Source organism: Myxocyprinus asiaticus, chromosome 32 (genome assembly GCF_019703515.2).
Source record: "Myxocyprinus asiaticus isolate MX2 ecotype Aquarium Trade chromosome 32, UBuf_Myxa_2, whole genome shotgun sequence".
Classification (NCBI taxonomy): Eukaryota; Metazoa; Chordata; class Actinopteri; order Cypriniformes; family Catostomidae; genus Myxocyprinus; species Myxocyprinus asiaticus.
The window spans coordinates 36,707,417-36,729,693 of NC_059375.1; the positions used below are offsets into that span (position 1 = coordinate 36,707,417).

The 22,277-nt window shown below is 39.9% G+C and overlaps 2 protein-coding genes across 5 annotated transcripts in view; one reads left to right on the forward strand and one right to left on the reverse strand.

The window, feature by feature from the left end:
* Positions 1-22,277, reverse strand: part of LOC127423658 (uncharacterized) — a 622,288-nt gene that overhangs the window by 537,463 nt on the left and 62,548 nt on the right. The gene's annotated exons all lie outside the window — the stretch shown is intronic.
* Positions 1-22,277, forward strand: part of LOC127423652 (protein tweety homolog 2-like) — a 107,000-nt gene that overhangs the window by 22,197 nt on the left and 62,526 nt on the right. For all 4 annotated transcript variants that reach the window (XM_051668154.1, XM_051668156.1, XM_051668155.1 and 1 more), the window contains exon 2: positions 17,330-17,505. In XM_051668154.1, coding sequence (XP_051524114.1) covers positions 17,330-17,505 — 176 coding nt within the window. The remainder of the gene's footprint in view (positions 1-17,329; positions 17,506-22,277) is intronic.

Consider the following 22,277-nt stretch of genomic DNA (forward strand, 5'->3'; position numbering starts at 1 on the left):
TGCCCACTCTAACATTTCTTTTTGTTTTTCTGTTTCAAAAGTGGCTTTTTCTTTGCAATTCTTCCTATAAGGCCTGCACCCCTGAGTCTTCTCTTTACTGTTGTACATGAAACTGGTGTTGAGCATGTAGAATTCAATGAAACTGTCAGCTGAAGACATGTGAGGCATCTATTTCTCAAACTAGAGACTCTGATGTACTTATCCTCTTGTTTAGTTGTACATCTGGCCTTCTTCATCTCTTTCTGTCCTTGTTAGAGCCAGTTGTTCTTTGTCTTTGAAGACTGTAGTGTACACCTTTGTATGAGATCTTCAGGTTTTTTGATAGCCTTCATTCCTCAAAACAATGATTGACTGACAAGTTTCTAGAGAAAGCTGTTTCTTTTTTTACCATTTTTGACCTAATACTGATCTTAAGACATGCCAGTCTATCACATACTGTGGCAACTCAAAAACAAACATAAAGACAATGTTAAGCTTCATTTAACGAACCAAATAGCTTTCAGCAGTGTTTGATATAATGACAAGTGATTTTCTAGTACCAAATTAGCAATTTAGCATAATTACTCAAGGATAAGGTGTTGGAGTGGCTGCTGTAAATGTGGCCTGTCTGGATTTGATTAATGACTTTTTTCAAATAATGATGGTGCTGTTTTTTACATCAGTATTATCCTGACTATACTTTGTGATCAGTTGAATGCCACTTTGGTGAATTAAAGTACCAATTTCCTTACGAAAACAGCAAAATCTGTACATTATTCCAAACTTTTAGCACCAGTGTGTGTGAGTGTGTGTGTGTGTGTATATATATAAGGTGAGTATAATACTTCAGATAATAAAAATACATTGCATTATTGTGGTTGATGTGTAAAGCATTGATTAGGCAATACAAAAAGTGGCTTTAGAAGGCAATATTTAGTTTTATTTATTTATTCTTTCTTTTTTTTTATAAATTGAACTTTCACTCCATGAAATGCAATCCATTTTACAATTGAATTCATCAATTTGTCCGAAGTAGACTTATTATAATGTTTTTTCTAAGTACACATGTATGTATACATGCATCAGACAGACGCTTTTGGATCATGTTACTTTGGTTGTGACACGTCATAAACAGCCTTTTCAGGATGCAGCAACCTTTTTGACATGGAGTGCCATTTTTCTTTTTCCTGGTCATTGGCTGTGCCTACATCTTGATATAATCCTTCCTTGTGATCATGCAGCATGTTTTCATCAGCTGAATGGGAGTGTGACGAGCGCATCACAAGCCAATCAACTATTTAGCCCTTTTCGGTGAATCGAACCTGCAAAATCTTAAAACTTTATTTCCAGGTTTAATTTATATTTTGAATAGACTCAGATTTTTGAACCCCACGATGTGGGTTTATGTTTTCTCTTTTAATTGTTTAATGTAATTTTGAATGTGACCATGGTTTAGGGAAGGTGTGTACCTGTATGCTGGGTTGGAAATCTCAAGGATTACTAGTGGTGTTTTCCTTATTGCATTACCTGTTATTCTAAAAGCAAAAAGAAACATATGAAACACGAAATGTAGGCTATGATCCACGCAGACTGACCAAAGTAAAGTGGGCATGTTTACGCCCGCGATTAACCGAAAGTGAAGCGCTGCCTGCTTGTGATGCGCAAATGACTTGCACGCGCTGCACGAGTCTGTTGGGTATACTGCAGTCTCGTCATATTTTAACTTTTTGTTTAGCCTCCCATTCAGCTCATGAAAACGCTGCATCATCATGAGGAAGGATTACATCAAAATGTAGATTGGAATGCAGGTGTGGAATTTCATGTGAATAAAATAGTCTACTCCTGTCTTGCTGTTGCTGACATGCCATTGATTACCCCTCCTGGGTTAAACGTAGTTTGAAACTTAGAAAAACATGTCTCGAGACCCCTACAGTGGGAGTTGCTCTCCGCCCAGCTGTTTAAACAAGAACGCATCCTTATCTTGTGCTGTGTCTGCTGTCAGGTGTGCAGTGGCAGTTGCGCTTACTGCCCCATGCTGACTGAGAATCATAAAAAACATGATGGTGGTACAAATTTATAGCTTGAATTTCTACAGTACGATGGTAGGAACATTCCTTATTATGGTCCGGGGGCATGACGAATTGCTTAATTAACTGATTAATGCATTGTTGTTGATTGTTTTATATAATCATACTGATTATTATTTTGTTATAATTATTTTTACCCAGTAATCACAAACTACTAGAAAAGTAATGGGAATTCATTGGTCAAAGTGTGTGGGAACCCTGTGCCCTAGTCGCATGTAAACATTTGAAAGCACCACCTTAACAGCAGGCAGCTAATTGAAAAACAGCCCTGCATTGTCAGTCTCGCTGTGGCTTGTGTGTGTTTGTGTGTTAGAATGGAAAAAGGAATATAGATGGGTGGAAATGACTGTGAGAATGTGTGCAGTGTGTAAATAAATCCTCTTTATTTCCATAGAGGATAAAACAGGTATTCCATTATTCATGTCTGCCTGTTATTAATGCACACTATGTGTGTGTGCGCATTGACAGAGCCTGATAAGGCTGCAAATGGTTGTTGTTTATGCGTTTTTGCAGTAGATTCCAAATGTGTTCTAAAGCAATTCATTATGTTCATAATGATGGCCCGGAGTAGTTCTGATGTCTTCATTGCATGCTATCTTCCCTCTCTCTCTGTCTTTTCCTCTTGTGCACGCACATATACAATCTTTTGTTTCTCCCTCTTCCTATCTATCTTGTTTACACTATTCTGTTTACTCTTTCTCTCCTTGTATTTCTTGTCAACAGTGGGCAGGACTGCTTTACATTCTTTACAAATAAGAGCGATGAAGAAATAAGTGAAAATATAGAGCTGGACAAGCTGAGGTAAAACTTGTTATTAAGGGTTGTTAAACAAAGCCGAGTTTAGTTGTTTACACTTGCCAGACAATTTCACAACTTTACGCATTTATATAGAATTAAGGTGATTTGCGGTCAAGAGTGCATATAGGACTATCTGCATTTTTAAAATGGCTTTGAACCAAATTTGGTTTAAAGAAGTAAAAAATAAAATAAATCTAATGACAAATTGATTCTTTTGTTGTTGAATTCCCAGCAAAAATAACTATATTGTGGTATTCCTGTACCCATGTACTGTATTCTGTATGTGTATATACAATCACTGAGCACTTTGTTAGGAACACTATGGTCCTAATAAAGTGCCCGATGTGGTATTCTGCTGTTGTAGCCCATCTGCCTCATGGCTCCACATGTTGTGCATTCTGAGATGCTATTCTGCTCACTACAATTGTACAGAGTGGTTATCTAAGTTACCGGAGCCTTTCTGTCAGCTCAAACCAGTCTGGCCATTCTCCATTGACGTCTCTCAACAATGAGACGTTTCTGTCCACAGAACTGCTGCTCACTGGATGTTTTCTGCAGAGGGGCCCCCGAACTCCCAGGAGACGGTCACGGCATCTGCTACCATTTTTTCCTAGTCGCTGCTCGCTGGAGGATGTGTATGTATGTAAATGCATGCAGTGGGAGACGTTGATGTAAACACAGAGACAGTGCGCAATGGCTAAACCCATCCGTGTAGCGCTTGGTCAAAGAGTGATAACATTCCGCCTAAACTTGCTCCCCCCGGTATGACGACTGGCAGGGCCCAGCGAAACAGTAAGCCCCGGGGCCCGGAGGATCTTAATGCAGCCCTGGGTGTTTCTGTCTGCAGAACTGCTGCTCAGTGGATTTTTTATTTTTTTTGGGCACCATTCCGAGTAAACTCTAGAGACTGTTGTGTATGAAAATCCAAGGAGTTCAGCAGTTACAGAAATACTCAAACCAGCCCATGTGGCACTAACAATCATGCCATGGTCAAAATTACTGAGATCACATTCTTTCCCCATTCTGATGGTTGATGTTAACATTAAAGGGATAATTCACCCAAAAATAAAAATTCAGTCATTGTTTACTCACCCCTGTGTTGTTATAACCCCATATGACTTTCTTTCTTTTTCTAAACACAAATGGAGAAATTGTGAAAAAACATTGTGTTCAGTGATGTCATACATTGGCAGTTTATGGTGACCACCTCTTCAAGCTTCAGAAGGACACAAAAGTATAATTCAGAAGTCTAATAAATTATTCCATGAGACTCATGATTGTTATGAAAGCATACGATAAGGTTTGGTGCGAAACAAACCAAAATCGAATGTATTGTTTAGTAAAAATGATCTGTGACCATTATTCTTCTGTGCACGTTCATTAGTCTGCACGCAAGCTTTAGAGCTGTTTGCACGAGAGCAACAGTAAATATGCAGCATGCGCAAGATGGGTGGTCAAGCGCAAACATGTTTTGTTTCGCTTCTACAGGACCACCGGTGACTTTAACAACAGAAAACACAACATAGCTGCACACAAACCAGAGAACAGAACTTATAAACATGTCTGAAGGGTTTGTAGTGAAAGAATAAATGCATTTCAATGAAGTCCTCCATCAAACATAGAGATGGAGCTGAAGGTAGCTACAGTCACACCGTGTCCTACTCAGAATGACACGCAATAAAAGTGATCTTTTCTATGTTAATCAGAGTTTTTTCTTAAGCAGCTGCGATGAGCTACGGGACATTCTGTCGATTGCTTGTTTTCAATATTTGGCGTTGCGCCCGGTAACCCTATCCGCTATGAACTGGCACCGGTCCAAAATGTGATGCGCTGTGCAAGTGTAGCAGGAGCCAGCTGGTACGTGATAGCTGTGCGGTATGTGTAAACCTCACTCCCCTGGCCTCAAGAGGCGCACTAGCGACTGACACTAGAGGCTGTAGCCTTTAGCCTTCTCGTTAGCGTGCCCGCCTCCCATGCCAGAGACCCCGGTTCAAATCCCACTCGGAGTGGGTCAAGCAGGACCAATTACACAAAATGCATCTATTCTTCCACTACAAACTTTTCAGACATGTTTGTAAGTTCTGTTCTCTGGTTTATGTGTAGCTATGTTGTGTTTTCTGTTGTTAATATCGCTGGTGGTTCTGTTGAAGCAAAACAAAACAAGTTTTTGATTAAACGCCCTATCTCGCGCATGCAGCGTAACTACTGTTGCTCTCGTGCAAAGAGCTCTAAAGCTCACGTGCAGACTAATGAATGCGCACAGGAGAAAAACGGTCAGTGAACATTTTTACTAAATAATACATTAGATTTCGGTGTGTTTCGTACCAAAACTTATCGTATGCTTTCATAACAATCATAAGTCTCATTAAGAGGTGGTCATCATAAACTGCCATCACTGAGCACAATATTTATTCACAATTTCTCCCTTTGTGTTAAGAAATAGTAAGTTATATGGGGTTCTCTTTCTAACATTCATTTGGTATTTTACTATGGGAATTTGCCTCAGGCGTATCTGACACTGGAAGCAATGACACCACGTCTGTCAGCTGACAGACCAATCACAGCAGTGATAAGGGAGCCCAACCTCTCTATATAAGACACCACCACAGGTCTCTTCTCATTCTTGTTCTCTTCCCCGTGAAGGTTATTGGAAGCTATCCTCAGCAGGACTCGCAAGGAGTGGTAGCTAAACAGTTAGTTAGATGAGCCATTCAGATACATCGCAGAGCGCAGCTTTTTTATTTTGCGAATATATTCACTGTCGAAATGAATATACTTTTCTGCTGTGTTGATATTGTTTCTCCAGGCATAAACGAGCACGTCATGGTGGGTTTACGTAGTTTTCGGTAGAGTTAAAATCGGTTATAGCTTCTACCCTCTCCTGCACATCATGGTGGTGTGGCAGATCGGCTGGTTTTATCACATTATGGAGAGATCTGGAGATTAACACAGAATTGAGTGGCACATTGTGGTGAACTGGCTCTGTGTTCTTGAGCTCATGTTTCTGTAATGGTGACTGTGAGCTCACTGAGCGGCAGAGCTAAGGGATCTATGATCTCGCCCAAGGATTCCCACCCACGGGGTCAGAAAAGCAGCGCTAACACCACTGAGATTAACAGGTCTCAGAGTGTCTGCTTACCTATATGATCTACTGCTCTGTGCTCTGTCGTGGTAACAAGCAGAGATAGATACGAGAGTGCTGGTGTCTCATTTAGAGAACATAGGTTTCAAAATAAACGAGACAAAAAGCTGTCTGGTGCCCTCGCAGGAAATAATATATCTGGGTCTCAGATTAAACTCTGATCTCTATCGAGCGTTTCTGTCAGAACGCATCGGATCGATTCGCAGCTATTTGTCCCTTTTTCAGGGAAAAGAGTCTCATTCAGACTGTGTCTACACCTATTGGGTCTGATGACCTTGATGGTGTCAGTCATTCCATTGGGACTATTGCAAATGAAAGAGTTTCAGCACAGGATAGCAGCACAGCACTTGTGTCCTTGCCATCATTTAAATCGCAGGGTGACATTGACGTCAGAAGGGATGCTCTCTCTCTGTCATTGGAGAATACTTGCTTTCCTTTAGAGGGGAATCCCTTTGGGGGTGGTCTCTTGAGGAAAGAGGTGACAACAGACACGTCACTCACAGGTTGGGGTGCGCTGTGCGAAGGCAGAATAGTGAATGGTGTTTGGCCCGCGTCACTACGCAACACATACATAAACTTTCTGGAGTTACAGACAGTGTTTCTAGCATTGAAGCACTTTGTACAGTTCCTTCAAGGCCACAATGCCCTAGTCATATTGGACAACACAACAACTGTGGCATACATAAACAGACAAGGGGGGCACGCGTTCACAGCGACTTCACAGCTTGGCACAAAAGCTGATTGTGTGGAGCGGTGCGCATTTTCACTCATTGCGGGCGATGCACGTTCCGGGAGTGTTGAATGTGGGGGCGGATCTCCTGTCCAGAGGGAATCCTCTGTATGGAGAGTGGAAGCTTCATCCTCAGGTGGTGAATCAGCTTTGGGAGAGATACGAGCAAGCTGCCGTAGATCTCTTTACATCACATGAAAATGCTCATTTGCCATCTGTTCTTCTCTCTGGTGAGAGACGGTGCTCCTATGGGTGTGGATGCTCTAGCGCATCCGTGGCCATACGCTACTTTACGCATTTCCCCCACTGAGTTTAATCATTCCAACTCTAAGAAGAGAAAGAGAATACAGTCACTCAGTCATACTGATCGCCCCGTACTGGCCGGGGAAACTGTGGCTGGTAGAAATAACACAAATCTTGTACGGCCAGCATTGGCCCCTCCCGCTGTGCAGGGACTTGCTGTCGTAAGCACGGGGGAAATATTTCACCCTGACATGGACCAAGTAGTTCTTTGGGCTTGGCCCATGAGAAGCAAAATTTGAGTGTCATGGGTTTACCCCCGAAGGTGATTGAAATGATTCGGAGCGCAAGGGTTGCCTCAACACACTCCATGTACGATCAGAAATGGAGTGTGTTTGAACAGTGGTGTGCACACACATTGTTCCATTTGTATGTTTGGTGGCAGACGTTTTGTGTTTTCTTCAGGAACTTTTGGATAAAGGCAGTGCCTTTTGTACCATTAAGGTTTATCTCACTGCCATATTAGCCTGTCATGTGGGAATTGACTCGAGTACAGTAGATCAACACCTGCTTGTTTGCAGCACTCAGCATTTGAACAGGGTGTCAAAACTGCTAGTTCCATCATGGGATCTGTTTGTAGTTCTGAACTCGCTTACTCTGCCTCCTTTTGAGCCAGTTGAAAGTAGGATTGAAACGATTATTCAATGTTATCAACAATAAAAAATTGTCTACAGAAATTTTCATTGTCGAATAGTCGTTTGCTCTCATTTAACGTAACATGAGATCACATTAAACTCTAATGATGCGCGAGAGCAGTACTGCAGTTCACTCCTGACTGAGGAGAATTGCACAGCTCACAGTCCAGATGCACTCCAAACTTTCCAAACAGCTTGAAGTGATGTAGATCGCAAAGTATGAGGGAATTATACAAAAATTCCAAATAAGTAAATACAGAAGCACTCTTGTTGTGTAATAAGCAGAGCCGGAGCTCTTTAAAGGAAACACCCCAATGTTACATCTTAAATGCAGTTATATTTTATGCGTTATAGCTTTATTAAAGTTTAAATAATACAGAAGCAGATCATGTAAATAACTACAACTCCGAAACTGGCATTTCTCTGTGCAGTCAGTGCCTCTTCTATGAGTTGCGCGAAGTGTCCCGATCTAAGGGGGAAAGATTGAAACAGCACCTGGCTGAGGCACACTATGTCGCAGGGACGCTCATCCCTCGAGTGCGCACGTTCAATGCAGCTAGATTATAAAGTGATGGCTTGCGACTTATTGAATCATAATATATGTGTCACTGTGTGTTTTTTATCATGAAGAAAATTGGCAATACGCAGATTTATTAAAACGAGAGAGTTTGTTTTTTTGTGAGTTAAAGATGGATTGAAGTGAACAGAAAGGTAAGAGAGGGTAGTCCTCACCCCATTATAAACTGCAACAAAACACGTTTTTGTTTTGTTTTCCTACATAAATATCTAAAACTCATTTAAAACAATGTACATTTTCTTTAGCAGCTACATAGCAGGAAAAAAAATGTTATCTGAGAATGTTGAATATAATATTAAAAATACAAATATTTTTAAATATCTAAAATTCCTTTAAAAAAAAAAAAATATGATGCATTCACATGAGAAGCAGCATATAAGATATTTAGACTTGCTTTTAGAGAATAGATCTTGAATAGAAGTATAACCAAGTGAAAAAATACACTTACAGTGCATCTGGAAAGTATTCAGAGCGCTTCACTTTTTCCACATTTTGTTATGTTACAGCCTTATTCCAAAATGGATTAAATTCATTATTTTCCTCAAAATTCTACAAACAATACCCCATAATGACAATGTGAAAGAAGTTTGTTTGAAATCTTTGCAAATTTATTAAAAATAAAAAACGAAAAAAAAAAAAAAAAAAAAAATCACACGTACATAAGTATTTACAGCCTTTGCTCAATACTTTGTTGAAGCACCTTTGGCACCAATTACAGCCTCAAGTCTTTTTGAGTATGATGCTACAAGCTTTGCACACCTATTTTTGGGCAGTTTCTCCCATTCTTCTTTGCAGGACCTCTCAAGCTCCATCAGGTTGGATGGGGAGCATCGGTGCACAGCCATTTCAGATTTCTCCAGAGATGTTCAATCGTTTCAAGTCTGGGCTCTGGCTGGGCCACTCAAGGACATTCACAGAGTTGTCCCGTAGCCACTCCTTTGTTATCTTGGCTGTGTGCTTAGGGTCGTTGTCCTGTTGGAAGATGAACCTTCGCCCCAGTCTGAGGTCCAGAGCGCTCTGGAGCAGGTTTTAATCAAGGATGTCTCTGTATATTGCTGCATTCATCTTTCCCTCGATCCTGACTAGTCTCCCAGTTCCTGCCGCTGAAAAACATCCCCACAGCATGATGCGGCCACCACCATGCTTCATTGTAGGGATGGTATTGGCCAGGTGATGAGCGGTGCCTGGTTTCCTCCAGACATGATGCTTGCATTCAGGCCGAAGAGTTCAATCTTTGTTTCATCAGACCAGAGAATTTTGTTTCTCAAGGTCTGAGAGTCCTCCAGGCGGGCTGTCATGTGCCTTTTACTGAGGAGTGGCTTCCGTCTGGCCACTCTACCATACAGGCCTGATTGGTGGAGTGCTGCAGAGATGGTTGTTCTTCTGGAAGGTTCTCCTCTCTCCACAGAGAAATGCTGGAGCTCTGTCAGAGTGACCATCGGGTTCTTGGTCACCTCCCTGACTAAGGCCCTTCTCCCCCGATCGCTCAGTTTGGCCAGGCGGCCAGCTCTAGGAAGAGTCCTGGTGGTTCCAAACTTCTTCCATTTACGGATGATGGAGGCCACTGTGCTCATTGGGACCTTCAATGCTGCAGAAATTTTTCTGTACCCTTCCCCAGATCTGTGCCTCGATACAATTCTGTCTCTGAGGTCTACAGACAATTCCTTGGACTTCATGGCTTGGTTTGTGCTCTGACATGCAATGTTAACTGTGGGACCTTATATAGACAGGTGTGTGCCTTTCCAAATCATGTCCAATCAACTACATTTATCACAGGTGGACTCCAATCAAGTTGTAGAAACATCTCAAGGATGATCAGTGGAAACAGGATGCACCTGAGCTCAATTTTGAGTGTCATGGCAAAGGCTGTGAATACTTATGTATGTGATTTTTTTTTCGTTTTTTATTTTTAATAAATTTGCAAAGATTTCAAACAAACTTCTTTCATGTTGTCATTATGGGGTATTGTTTGTAGAATTTTGAGGAAAATAATGAATTTAATCCATTTTGGAATAAGGCTGTAACATAACATAATGTGGAAAAAGTGAAGCGCTGTGAATACTTTCTGGATGCACTGTATATACAAAATACACTTATATTTAAGATACATTCTCTTAATGCAAGTCTAAATATCTTATATGTTGATTGTAAAGTAAATGTATCTTGTTTTAAGGATTTTTAGACCATTTTAAATGGAAAACAAGACAAAAACACTTGATAACTATAGGATTTTTGCAGTGAATTTCTTTACTGAATTAAACTTAAGTATTTTTTTCCCTTTAATTCAGTGATTGTCATTTAGAGGTATTTAAGACGATTTTGTCCTCTTTATTGTTCGTAAGCACTTTTAATACAACCTTTTAAATCGGTGCACAAGCTGAATAATCGGTTGAGAGCTAATGAATAATCGTTGCAATAATAGTCAAATAGTCGAATAATTGTTCCAATAATAGTTAGATTAATCGATTATCAAAATAATCGTTAGTTGCAACACTAGTTGAAAATATGGAATTGAAGCTCCTTTCACTAAAGGCAGCTTTGTTACTGGCTCTGAAGACCGTGAAGCGAATTAGTGAACTCCATGCTTTGTCGGTACACTCTTGTCTGCGCTTTGCAGTGGATTTGTCGAGAGTGACTCTTAAAACGAATCCAGTCTTTATGCCTAAGTTGAGCGACTCTGCACTCAGTTGTAAGCCGGTGGACTTGCTGGCTTTTCATCTGCCACCGTTTTCCTCGTCGGAGGATGAACAGCTGTCCAGTTCATACTCAACGTTTGTACGTGGAGATAACTAAGGCATTGAGGAAGATTAATGAGATTTTTGTTTCTTGGGCTGATTCTCGTAAAGGCAGACCCATATCATGACAGCGCTTGTCGCATTGGGTATTGGAAGCTATTATATTAAGTTATAATAGTCGGGGGTTGCGACCTCCAGAGGGCTTGAGAGCTCATTCTACCAGAGGCATGGCGTGGGTGCTGTTTAAGGGCATTTCAGTCCAGGACATATGTGCAGCTGCAAATTGGGTGTTGCCTCACACTTTTGTCTGATTTTAAATACTGGATGTTATAGAGCTGTCATTGGCTCATTCAGTCCTTGGTGTGGGTCCAATGTGTAAAAATAGCACACACAAATCAACAATAACACAGTGAAGCACAAGTGTGTTATTTTGTGTAGGGGTTCCGTGGAAAGGAGGAGGCGGGAGGCAGTTTGCTCTACTTGCAGGTTAGGCTTTTAATGACCACACTGATCTCAGCTTTACAATAATAAATTCTTCCGTGTCACAGTAATAATCTCTGCAACTTCACTATAATAAACTCTCAGCTTCACAATCATAACTCTGGGGACCCAGGCTCTCTCTCTCGTCTGCTGGCGGTGTGACTCTTTTATGCCGCTCACCCTGTGCTCACTGTAATTAGAGACAGGTGTTAGACATAATCTAGCTCAGGTGCAAGCGCCCTTACCGCTTTCTCTCTCTACGGAGAGACGCTTGACCACGCCCCCGCTGCCACTTTTTGTACCCCCCCCCCATCCATTCTTTGCAAATTGATTAGGTGGGTGTACATTGGAAATTACAAGCCGGTTGATGGTCTGCTTCGGACAGCATATCTGCAATACGGGAGTTGGCTATATCCCATAGTGAGATACCAAATGAATGTTAAAAAGAGTACTTTAGGTTACTCACATAACCCCAATTCTCTGATAACAGGAGTGAGGTATCTCACCTCACTTCCCTCCTTGCAGTTGCACAGAGAAGAGATATGCGGAGAATGAAGAAGACCTGCGGCGGTGTCTTATATAGGAGGGTGGGGCTCCCTTATAACTGCTGTGATTGGTCTGTCAGCTGACAGACGTGGTGTCATTGCTGAGGCGAATTCCCATAGTAAGATACCTCACTCCTGTTTTCAGAGAACTGGGGTTACGTAAGTAACCTAAAGTTATAACATCACAGGGGTGAGTAAACAATGGCTGAATTTTATTTTTGGTTGAACTAATCCTTTAACTAAAGCTCCTGACCCGTTTCTGAATGATTCTATGAATTGCACTGCTGCCACGATTGGCTGATTACATAATCACATGAATAAGTAGGTGTACAGGTGTACCTAATAAAGTGCTCAGTGAGTGTACACACTCACAAACACACACAATTACTTGTACTGTGATATAAGATTTTGGTTGCCAACCCCTAATCTCTTGCATTTCCCATCAAACAGAAGTTTCTTGTAGTTTAGGGAGATCATGTGATTTGGTCTGGGTAATTCCAGCCATTTAGTCACATGCTGCTTCATTAAAATAGTCTATGATAATTTGTCATTCACTTTGTCCAAGGACTTAACTACAAGGGCATCAGAAACTTGGAGGTTGCTATGCTATGTGTATGAGTTATTTTATTTTTTCGCCAACAAAAGCATTACATTATGCCATTCTTCCCCCTCTGTTTACACACCAACTGCTCCCCTCATTGTGCTTAATAGCACCCTCCCACAAACACACACAGCTTCCCTGATATCTACCCCACTATTTGTGGCAGTGTGTGTACCCCCTCCCCCCACTTCCTCATCAGACTACCTTCATCAACCCCTATTTGTCCTTCACAAAGGCCTGAGGGGGAATTCTCCATCCTCAGAGGTGGAGGAGGGGTTTAGATAATACAACTGAAATAAGAGTTTCATCTTACTTAGTGTTTAAACACCTGAGATTTGGTTATAATTGGTTATAATTTGTGAAAGACTGATACATCGGCCAACTATTTGGCCATTTTGATGCAAAAAAAAGGGTAAATATCGAGCAAAATTAATGTTTATTTAATGTCATTAATTTTTAGCATTTCTTAATAGCTACCGTTAAATTACATGTTATAGTAATTGACAAATGGGTTTTACAATAGCCTATAGTGATATCTAATGTACTGGGTGGCTAAACAAATGACAATGTATTATAAATAATTCAATATAATGATGATAAATGAGATGTACATAAAATGTATGACTTTAAACAAACACTTATGTTACACAATATTTATGACATATTAAATTTAATTTCCCAAAAAATATTTGCAAACAGAGTTTTTTTTATTTGTATTTATTTTCTTTTATCTATTGATAAGGCTGTCCTTACCAACTGACACAAGGGAGAACTAGCATTTTGTTTTAATTGGCTAAGCAGGTACTATTATCGGCTGGTGCAGATAATCTTGAATTGTCTAAATATTGGCCAATTCATCGACCTGGCCATTATCCTTTGCTCTTTTGTATATCGGCCATTCAAAATGTACATATTTGTGTCGGCATCACCCATTGATAAACTTGTATTGGTCGAACCATTAGTTATAAATAAGGCCAGAAGAAATCTGCTGACTTTTCTTGCATTTTCTGTGCTGATCTTGGGGGAAATCTTCGCAATACTGCGTAATGGATTTAAATCTGGAGAAATTTGTTACAGATTTTAAGATTACTACACACTTATTGGTAGATAAAAGCATAATCAAAATAGCCAAAATATTTAATAAACAAGCATGCAGGGGTGGGGATGCGTACAACTTTGGGAAAGACATTTATTCAAATTCTTTGTGTTCTGTGGTCACAGATTACATGTGGGCCTGAAGTGGGGGGGGGGGGAATTTAATAAAGTGGTCCATTTTTTTTTTCCTATTGTGGTTTGTAACTAGTTCCTCTCTCACAGTCAGCGCAGTTGTAAATGGAATAGACAGGCTGACTCATTAGTGTTCAAATTAATAAATGGCAGTGAAACAGATGTCTAAGGATGACCACCCACAGGATGAAAGATAGAGCATGTTGTATGTAACCAAGAGAGGCAAAGACAATGCAAAAACCAGTGATGGTGATGTAGGAAGTAGACACACTGAGCTGCCTGCTATAGCTGTCCTACTTTCTACATCCCCTCTGGGGCAGAGAGTAAGATGGGAAATGGCATGGTGTGTGTATGTGAGTGAGACTTTGTATTGTAATTGTGGTGCCCCATCATTTTTGCATATTTTTTTCCAAAGTTGCTGCTTAAAATTAATAGTTGCCTGCCTAGTTTAAGGTTTTCTTTATAGGTGAAGTGTGTAATTAGAGGTTCAAGCACAAAGTGCTGAAACCCTATTGTATTTGCTAAGATTTTTAGGAGGATTTTTATTATTATTATTTTTCTACCCTAAAACTGATCGTGCAGACAAAACCGTAAGGCCTAGAGTCTTGAAACTTTAGGGAATGTTAGTACATACTTAGTAGTAACTAGTCCTTGGCCCTTCACCCAAATGGAACCAAACCAATGCAGAAATAATCTCTGGAGTCCCATTATCAATAATTATCAAAAAAGTTTCTACTTTCGATTGATCATCGCAATGGTATGCCAAAACGAAGCATGCAAAGTCACTTTTACACAAATGCCTATAACTCTTGAACGATATGAGATATTTTCACAAAACTCTGGAAATGTATGTACTGTATGGGGTCATTCTGAGGACAAAAAAATTTGTGCACCTCGGCCATTTGGTGGCACTATAAACAATTTAAAACCTAAAAATGGCTCTAACTAAGGAGCCATTGGTCTGATCGACCTGTAATTTAGCATGCAGTGTCTTTGTCCAAGGTGCCATCAAGTTCTATCAGGATAGTTGCATATCTCGAAAAACATGACCACCATTGACCAATCAGCTTTTAGACAAGGTTAACAAAGGCTGATCGGAACGAAACCCAGTGGACATATTGACTCTTAGCCCAAGAGGTCTGTGCAAAATGTGAAAAAAATAAAATAAATAAAAATCAGTAGGCCCTATCACATTTTACATGTGCTTAAATCACTGAATATTATGTGGTGTCACACAGACACACGATAGACAAATATTATGATGGATCTCCACTTTTTGAACAACTTTGCCTCAAGGACCATTGTTGTCAATAAAATCGTTCATTAAATATTTTATATTATTTAAAAGGACTACTTTTGCGAACTAGTCCAAGGTTTTTTATGTGAGATCAACAAATCCTGTACAGGAAGAATATTTGGACAGTCTAGATCAATAAAAAAAATAAAAAGTTGAACTTTTTATTTGGCGTGGCTATAACAGAGTAATTTAAACATATGGGTGTGGCCTAGATTACGCAAAAGCCAATAAATCCTACATGAAAAATCCTAATTTCATCAAACTTTGTATGCATATGTGAAATATCATTTTGAAAAAGAATCCAAAATTTGGTTGAGATTGGACAATAGGTGGCGCTATGTGTGTGAATGGGTGGTTATTCTGCAATGTTTCACACGGAAACATGTTATTCATATCGTATGATAGATCTCCTCATTCTGAACAACTTTGCCTCAAGAACCATAGGTGTCAATCAAACTGTTAAGTATTTGAGATTATTTTAAAAAATATATATATATATTTTTGTGAACTAGTCCTAGGTTTTTCACTCAAACTCAACAAAACCAGTGTTGTACAATAGATAAATAATTATAAAAAATTAAAAAAACATAGAAGATTTTTATTTAGAATAGTTATAATAGGGTAATTTAAACATACGGGTGTGGCTTAGTTTACCCAAAACCCAATAACTCCTAAACAAGGGTCCAATTGGAATCAAATTTAGTACACAAATTAAACTTGTTTCCAAAGATGCATGCACAATTTGGTGTGGATCGGACAATAGGTGGCGCTATAACAGTCAGACATGTAAAAAAAAGAATCACTAAATCATGGTTGTTTACCTGAGAGTGCAAAAAATTATATTGCTTTATCTCTATTTTAGATGCTTATGGGCTATCAGAATAATTTTTAAAATCTAGTAGCACATGCTCTTAAAGGCCCTATGCTGCTTGAATCCTGGTAATTACTGCTTGCAGCTATATTTGTAAAATACTTTCTCCTATCCATTCCTAAGACAACTATAACTAAGCCATTCTTAGGTTGATTTCACCAGCCTGACATACTGACATTGGGTCAACCAGTGGCATTAGATTGGGTGCGTGTTTGCAGTTGGTTTGATGGTGTGTGTATGTGTGTGTGTGTGTGTGTGTGTGTGTGTGTGTGTGTGTGTGTGTGTGTGTGTGTGTCACAGGACTAAACACTGACAGAGCAGCACACTACCTTGTCCCCATTTAAAGCTGGTGTGGGACAAAATTAGCTCTAGATATATCAACTGGAACTCAGTAATGTTCTATCACAGAGTGTTGTAACTGGGAAAAAAAAACTCTGTCTTATCAGTAATGCACTCTCTGTACTCGAAAAGCATCTCAGGAGGTCATGACTTCATTCCGGTTTCATCTACGAGAATCCTGAGTTAGAGTACAAGGTCACAGGCAGTACAGTTGGGAACTTCAATTGAAACCATGTTTTTATGTAAATGTTTGTAGAGACAGGGGGACATATGTACACCCCCCCCCCCCCCCCCCCACACACACACATACACACACATACACATATACACACAGAAACAGTGTGCCATTTATTTATTTTGTATTTTTTTGCACTTTCTTTGTCTTTTCAGACTTGGTTGCGCTTTAATATCATGCACGAACTATTTGATTTATGTATGTCGTCATGGAATCAGAGACCCTTCCCCTCCAAATCTGAACACAAGTGGTCACAGGAGACACATTTAGCTACCAGGTATAAACAGCAATGTGTCTTACCTGACCAGGTTTTTAGGTTTAGGGTTTGAGTAAGAGGTTACACTTAATGATTAGGTTAGGGGTTAAACTAAAAGTCATATTTTTTTTTTTTTTTTTGTACAAGCCAGCTTGTTTAATTTCTTTCTAATTCGCCATCTCGTACTATTATTATGACTTGTCATGTGACCAGGTTGGTATGCCTTAATTTTGCACCTTTGTTTTTTAAATGGTTTGGTTGGACTTGGGGGGGGGGGGGACTGTTGTGTTTTAGACTGTCTACATAGTAGTTGTACATATTAGTACAAGATACATATTATAATATTTTCATTGCAAGTAATATAGTAGTAAGTATAATAGTTTCCCATTTTGTCTTTTTTAACTAAGAAACTCATGCCTTCTCTCTCTCTCTCTCTCTCTCTCTCTCTCTCTCTCTCTCTCTCTCTCTCTCTCTCTCTCTGTTTCTCTCTTTCAGTCGCTCATCTTCTTGAGTTGTGTAGCAGCAGCTGGGCTTGGTGTAAACCTGCTGTGTCTGGCAATCTACCTGAGCTGCCTTTGCTGCTGTCGGAAAGATGAAGAGGAAGAGGAGAGTAAGAAGTCCAACTCTTGCTGTGTCACTTGGGCTGCTGTTGCTGCAGGGCTCATCTGCTGGTACGTATGCCCACTATTCTCATGTTGGGAGTATTAACCTGCTCTGCAGGATGCTGGTAGTGTAGTTGAGCATTCAAGTTTGTGTAAAATGTATGGGAAAATGATGTGGTTATATGTTCATTGTAGATATTCCTATCTGTCTGTCCCTGGAGGAGTTGGGCAATCGACTCTATGTGGCGCAAGCTGATAGGTTCTTTGAACTTGTTTTCTGTTAGCCAATCAGCCCACTCACATGTGACGCTCGCTCGCATGGTGTAAGCTGATTGGTTCGTGGACATGTAATCGGGTAGCCAATCAACTTGCGTGTCTCTCTCTTTGTCTATCATTTAAATAGCTCAGTTTTGCAGATAAACCGTTTTGACTGCTGCGAGAATTTTTCTCTGAAACCCTCCTCCACCCCAGCTTCAAAGGTCTAGATCTGCTACTTGGGGATGTATGTATGTTTATTTGTATAGAAGCATGTCCTGTATGCTCAATGCAGCATGTCTTGCGTTTTGTCTAATTGTGCTAACTCAGTATGTCTGTATATATTCTAGCAGTAGCAAGTCTCCATACTTGCTCTGCTGCAGCAACAGCAGCAGCGTAGCAGATCTAGTCCACCAAGACAAATATCCTATCAACATATCATACCCACATTAACATGCTAAATCTTTCCGAGAGTTGACATGACTGAAATTATGTTAACACATAATGTTAAAGTCATGTGGCAATACTTTTTAAACTGAGTGTATGTCTATTTTTATGGACTGGTCCCATTTACTTTCATTGTAAGTGCCTTACAGTTAGTGCTTTTTTTCACAGTAAACAAGGGATGAGTCAAAACATTTTTTTTGTGGTAATCAACTTTATGCCGCACATGCTGTCAATTGATCTCAACTTGTATTGAACCTGGAACATTTCTTTATTGATGACGTAATTAAATAAAACTATCAAAAGGATTAACACATATTTAAGTTTTGCTATACAGCACCACAAAATATCTTGCACATTGTGTTCATATAACATAAATATACATGAATGAAATATAGGAGGCATTTCAAACAGTAATTATTAAATAATTGTACAAACTAAAGTGTATGATAACCTTTGTATAGGTAATTCATACTGCAAAAATACATGTATTAACAAAAGGTACCCTTTCGCTTCCTTAAATTCAAATTATGATTCTGCGTTCTGTTTTGCTACCTAATTGCATTTAATTGACATTTTGAATTCTCAATTCAATTCTCAGTGGTGCACATTCCTGATCCTTGTACATACAAATTAAAGGTTTTTGGCTTTGTTGTCATCTGTCACACTGTGTTAAAATGAATGATGGAAAAGACAGCGTTTCATCAGCATGGCAAAAACAAGCGAAATCCCCCTTGGCAAATGAGCTGATCACTTCTGGCTGACATTTCTTCCTCATTCTGTCTCCACCTCTTTTCTTTCCATCTTGTTCTCTCTCTCTCTCTCTCTCTCTCTCTCTCTCTCTATCTCTCTCACTTTTCTTACTTCTAGTACTTAAGCACCCCCCACCCTCCAAAAAAGTTCATACTACAAGGAATAACATTTCCTTGATCTTTTTTAGATAAAAGAGCTTATGTATTATAAAAGCATACTGTATCATTCAGAACTCAAAACTTAAAAGCATTTATTGAAATGGACTTTCAAAAAAGCTCTGATGTCAGACAGATGAATAATCAAAGCACATGATTGCCTATACACACTTTAATAATGTCTATTGGATTTTCAGAGTTAAGAGTAAAATGTGGGGAAGTCTTTTATACTTTGCTGTTCCTGGCTGTGTGTAGCATAATGATCCTTGACAAATGATGACATTGAACTATTCCTTTAAGCTACCGAGTAAAGGGTGAACTTTGTCTCTTTCTCTCTCACACTCTTATTTGCTCTCAATTTCTTCCTTGGACAGGTTCGATAGTGGCAGTTTTCGTGTATATTCTCTTGCTCGATAAATAAGATGATTAATTGGGTCACTTGGGGTAACGCTGGAGTGCTCTGATGCAGAGAGTGGTCTGCATTCCTTTCTAAACACCAGACCTCTGACAGGCAATAGAAACACTATGGTTTTGTTTGGGTCACATTGTCCGCCAGTTCTGCATTAGAGGAGGGGTTGTGGGAACACTCACAGTTTGACTGTGTGAAATGAGCATGAATAAGCCTGGACATACCGAGACGGCCTTTTGACCTCTGGGATGAGGGAGACACTGTTTAGTTCTTTGCCTCCATCGCCCATTAAGACCGATTTGTATTCACCTCTAAAACAACTAGCCCTCAAGATGGCTTAAATTCTTTCTACTTAATAGAGGAGTTCATTGTAGCATTTGGATCATTTAAAATTTCAAAAGTTTACCCATAGCTGAACTATTATAATGCTAAAGGACAATTTAAATAACTCAAAGATGATGTGTGTAATTGTTTGGTCTGAACAGCCTTTGTTACGTCAACATAAAGTGAATGGTGGCTGAACGGTGACAGCAATAACCACGTTTACATGCACTTAAGAAAACGGTTTATTCCAGGGTTTTTGCAGAAAGCGACATTCTGAAACATCATGTAGCTAAACGAGAACGCTGATTTCCTTACGCCGCTTAAGGGATTAAGAGAAAGCATTTTAATACACCTAGGTTTCTCCCAGAGAAAGCTGCTTATGTGGCTATGTAAACACATAAGCAGCGTTCTAACAGGTTTTTGGGGAGTGCGCATGTGCGTGGAACAGACCGAATAACAAACGTCATTGGATGGAGCCCAACAACAAGTCAACAAAACATTTCTGAGAGTACAGTGGGAAAAGCACATACATTATAAATTAAACCCATTTATAAACACCACTGTAAAATATAGACGATCCCTCACGTTCGCGTATATGCGCTCGCACAATGTGGGAATCCTGGAGTTTTATGTTAGAGGGAAAACCCCACTATTGAAGGCAATTCCGTTGCAGGTCGCAATATAAAGTTAAGGAAACAAACACAGCAACAGCTCTGTAATATCTGGAAATAAAGTGAAGCAACAGAGGATTAAATAGTGAAGTCTTCCTCGCATACCGTGTTTGTTATTTACATAAGTGTCGCGGGGAAATTATGTTGCTGCGGAGAAAGCTGCTTACTGACCGATCTGCATGTATACAGGGGTAAAGAGTACGCCGCTTATACAGTGCTTGTCAACATGGTCCAGTTGAGTTTTCATCTGTATAATCTGGCCACCGCAAGAAAGTAGTTGAAGAGCCCTGCTGTAAAACCTCAAGATTATCTATTTATTTTTAAATAAACATATGTTGTGAACAAAAACAATCTCTCAGTATCATTTATTTACCAAAAAAAATAAATAAAAATAAATAAATAGTTTAATACTAATAAGGAGAGTGCCTGCACCTTTTTTCTTCCACTTCAAGCAATTGTTGTATGTAAAGACCCAGACCACATCACTTTCCTTTCGATTTATTCTCGAAATATTTCAACTTTAATCTCATACTAATTCTAATTTCTTCTCATATTTTTTACTTCATTCTCAAAATATTATGATAAATAACAATTGCACATTTAAATTGTTAATTTGATTTTATCGTTAGCGTTATTTTCTGCACAATGAACAAATGAGCCGACAAGTTGTAATTTTCGCTTTGATCCGCAATTTAAATTAAAAACGTGTTTGATCCATTTATTGGTCATATCATGCAAGATGGCACCGAGTATGGCTGCTGCGCTGCGAGCTCCTACCCAGTGTTGCAGTTTTTGTTTGTTTTGTCTACAATTCTTATGTTTTTCATCTTGGATGTCGGCTGCTTTGTCTACGATAGACAAACAATTTTGGACATTGGCTCTTCAATCGCACACCGAAAACCAGACTTTAAATTCCTCGTTGTCGACCCGCTGTTTTCAAACATGACAGCGGAGCCCTTTATCTTTGCTGCCCGGCCTTGGAAGCATCGCTGGAAAAGGGGAAGGAGAGCTCTGTTCTGTGAGCTGAGAGCACGGATATCTTTCCAATGAGAAACAAGGGACTGCTGCATTATCTGCCTTACAGAAACTTGGATGTCTGCGGAGGTTCCGGTCTCAGCCATCGAACCCGTGGGGTTCTCAGTGCACCGAGCAGACAGAATGAAAGACCTCTCAGGTAAAAGCAGAGGAGGTGGTATATGTTTTACGATCAACAAATCCTGGTGTGATCAGAGGTATGTACAAGTCTTTCTGCTCTGCTGATCTGGAATTCCTGATCGGTCATTATCACAGCTGTATACATCCCCCCACAAGCCGACACATGACACACTCAAGGAACTGAATGGGAGTATAAGTAAGCAGGAAACTGTGCATCCTGAGGCCTCATTCATTGTGACCGGGGACTTTAACAAAGCCAACTTCAGATCATTCACACCAAAATACTTCTAGCATATCAGATGTAACACACGAGGGGACCAGGTTTTGGACCATTGCTACTCTTCCTTTCAAGATGGCTACAAATCCCTCCCCCACCCACCATTTGGTAAATTGGACCGCTCTTCCTTTCTGCTTCTGCCCGCTTACAGGCAGAAACTGAAACAGGAAGCACTCGCCCTGAGAACGATCCAGTGCTGGTCAGACCAATCAGATTCTACACTACAAGACTGTTTTGATCACGTGGACTGGGAGATGTTCCGGTCCACCTCTGATGACGACATCGAGGTGTACACAGATACTATAACATGTTTCATCAGGAAGTGCATAGATGATGTAGTGCCGACCAAAACAATACGGATCTACCCCAAACAGAAACCATGGATTAACGCAGATGTT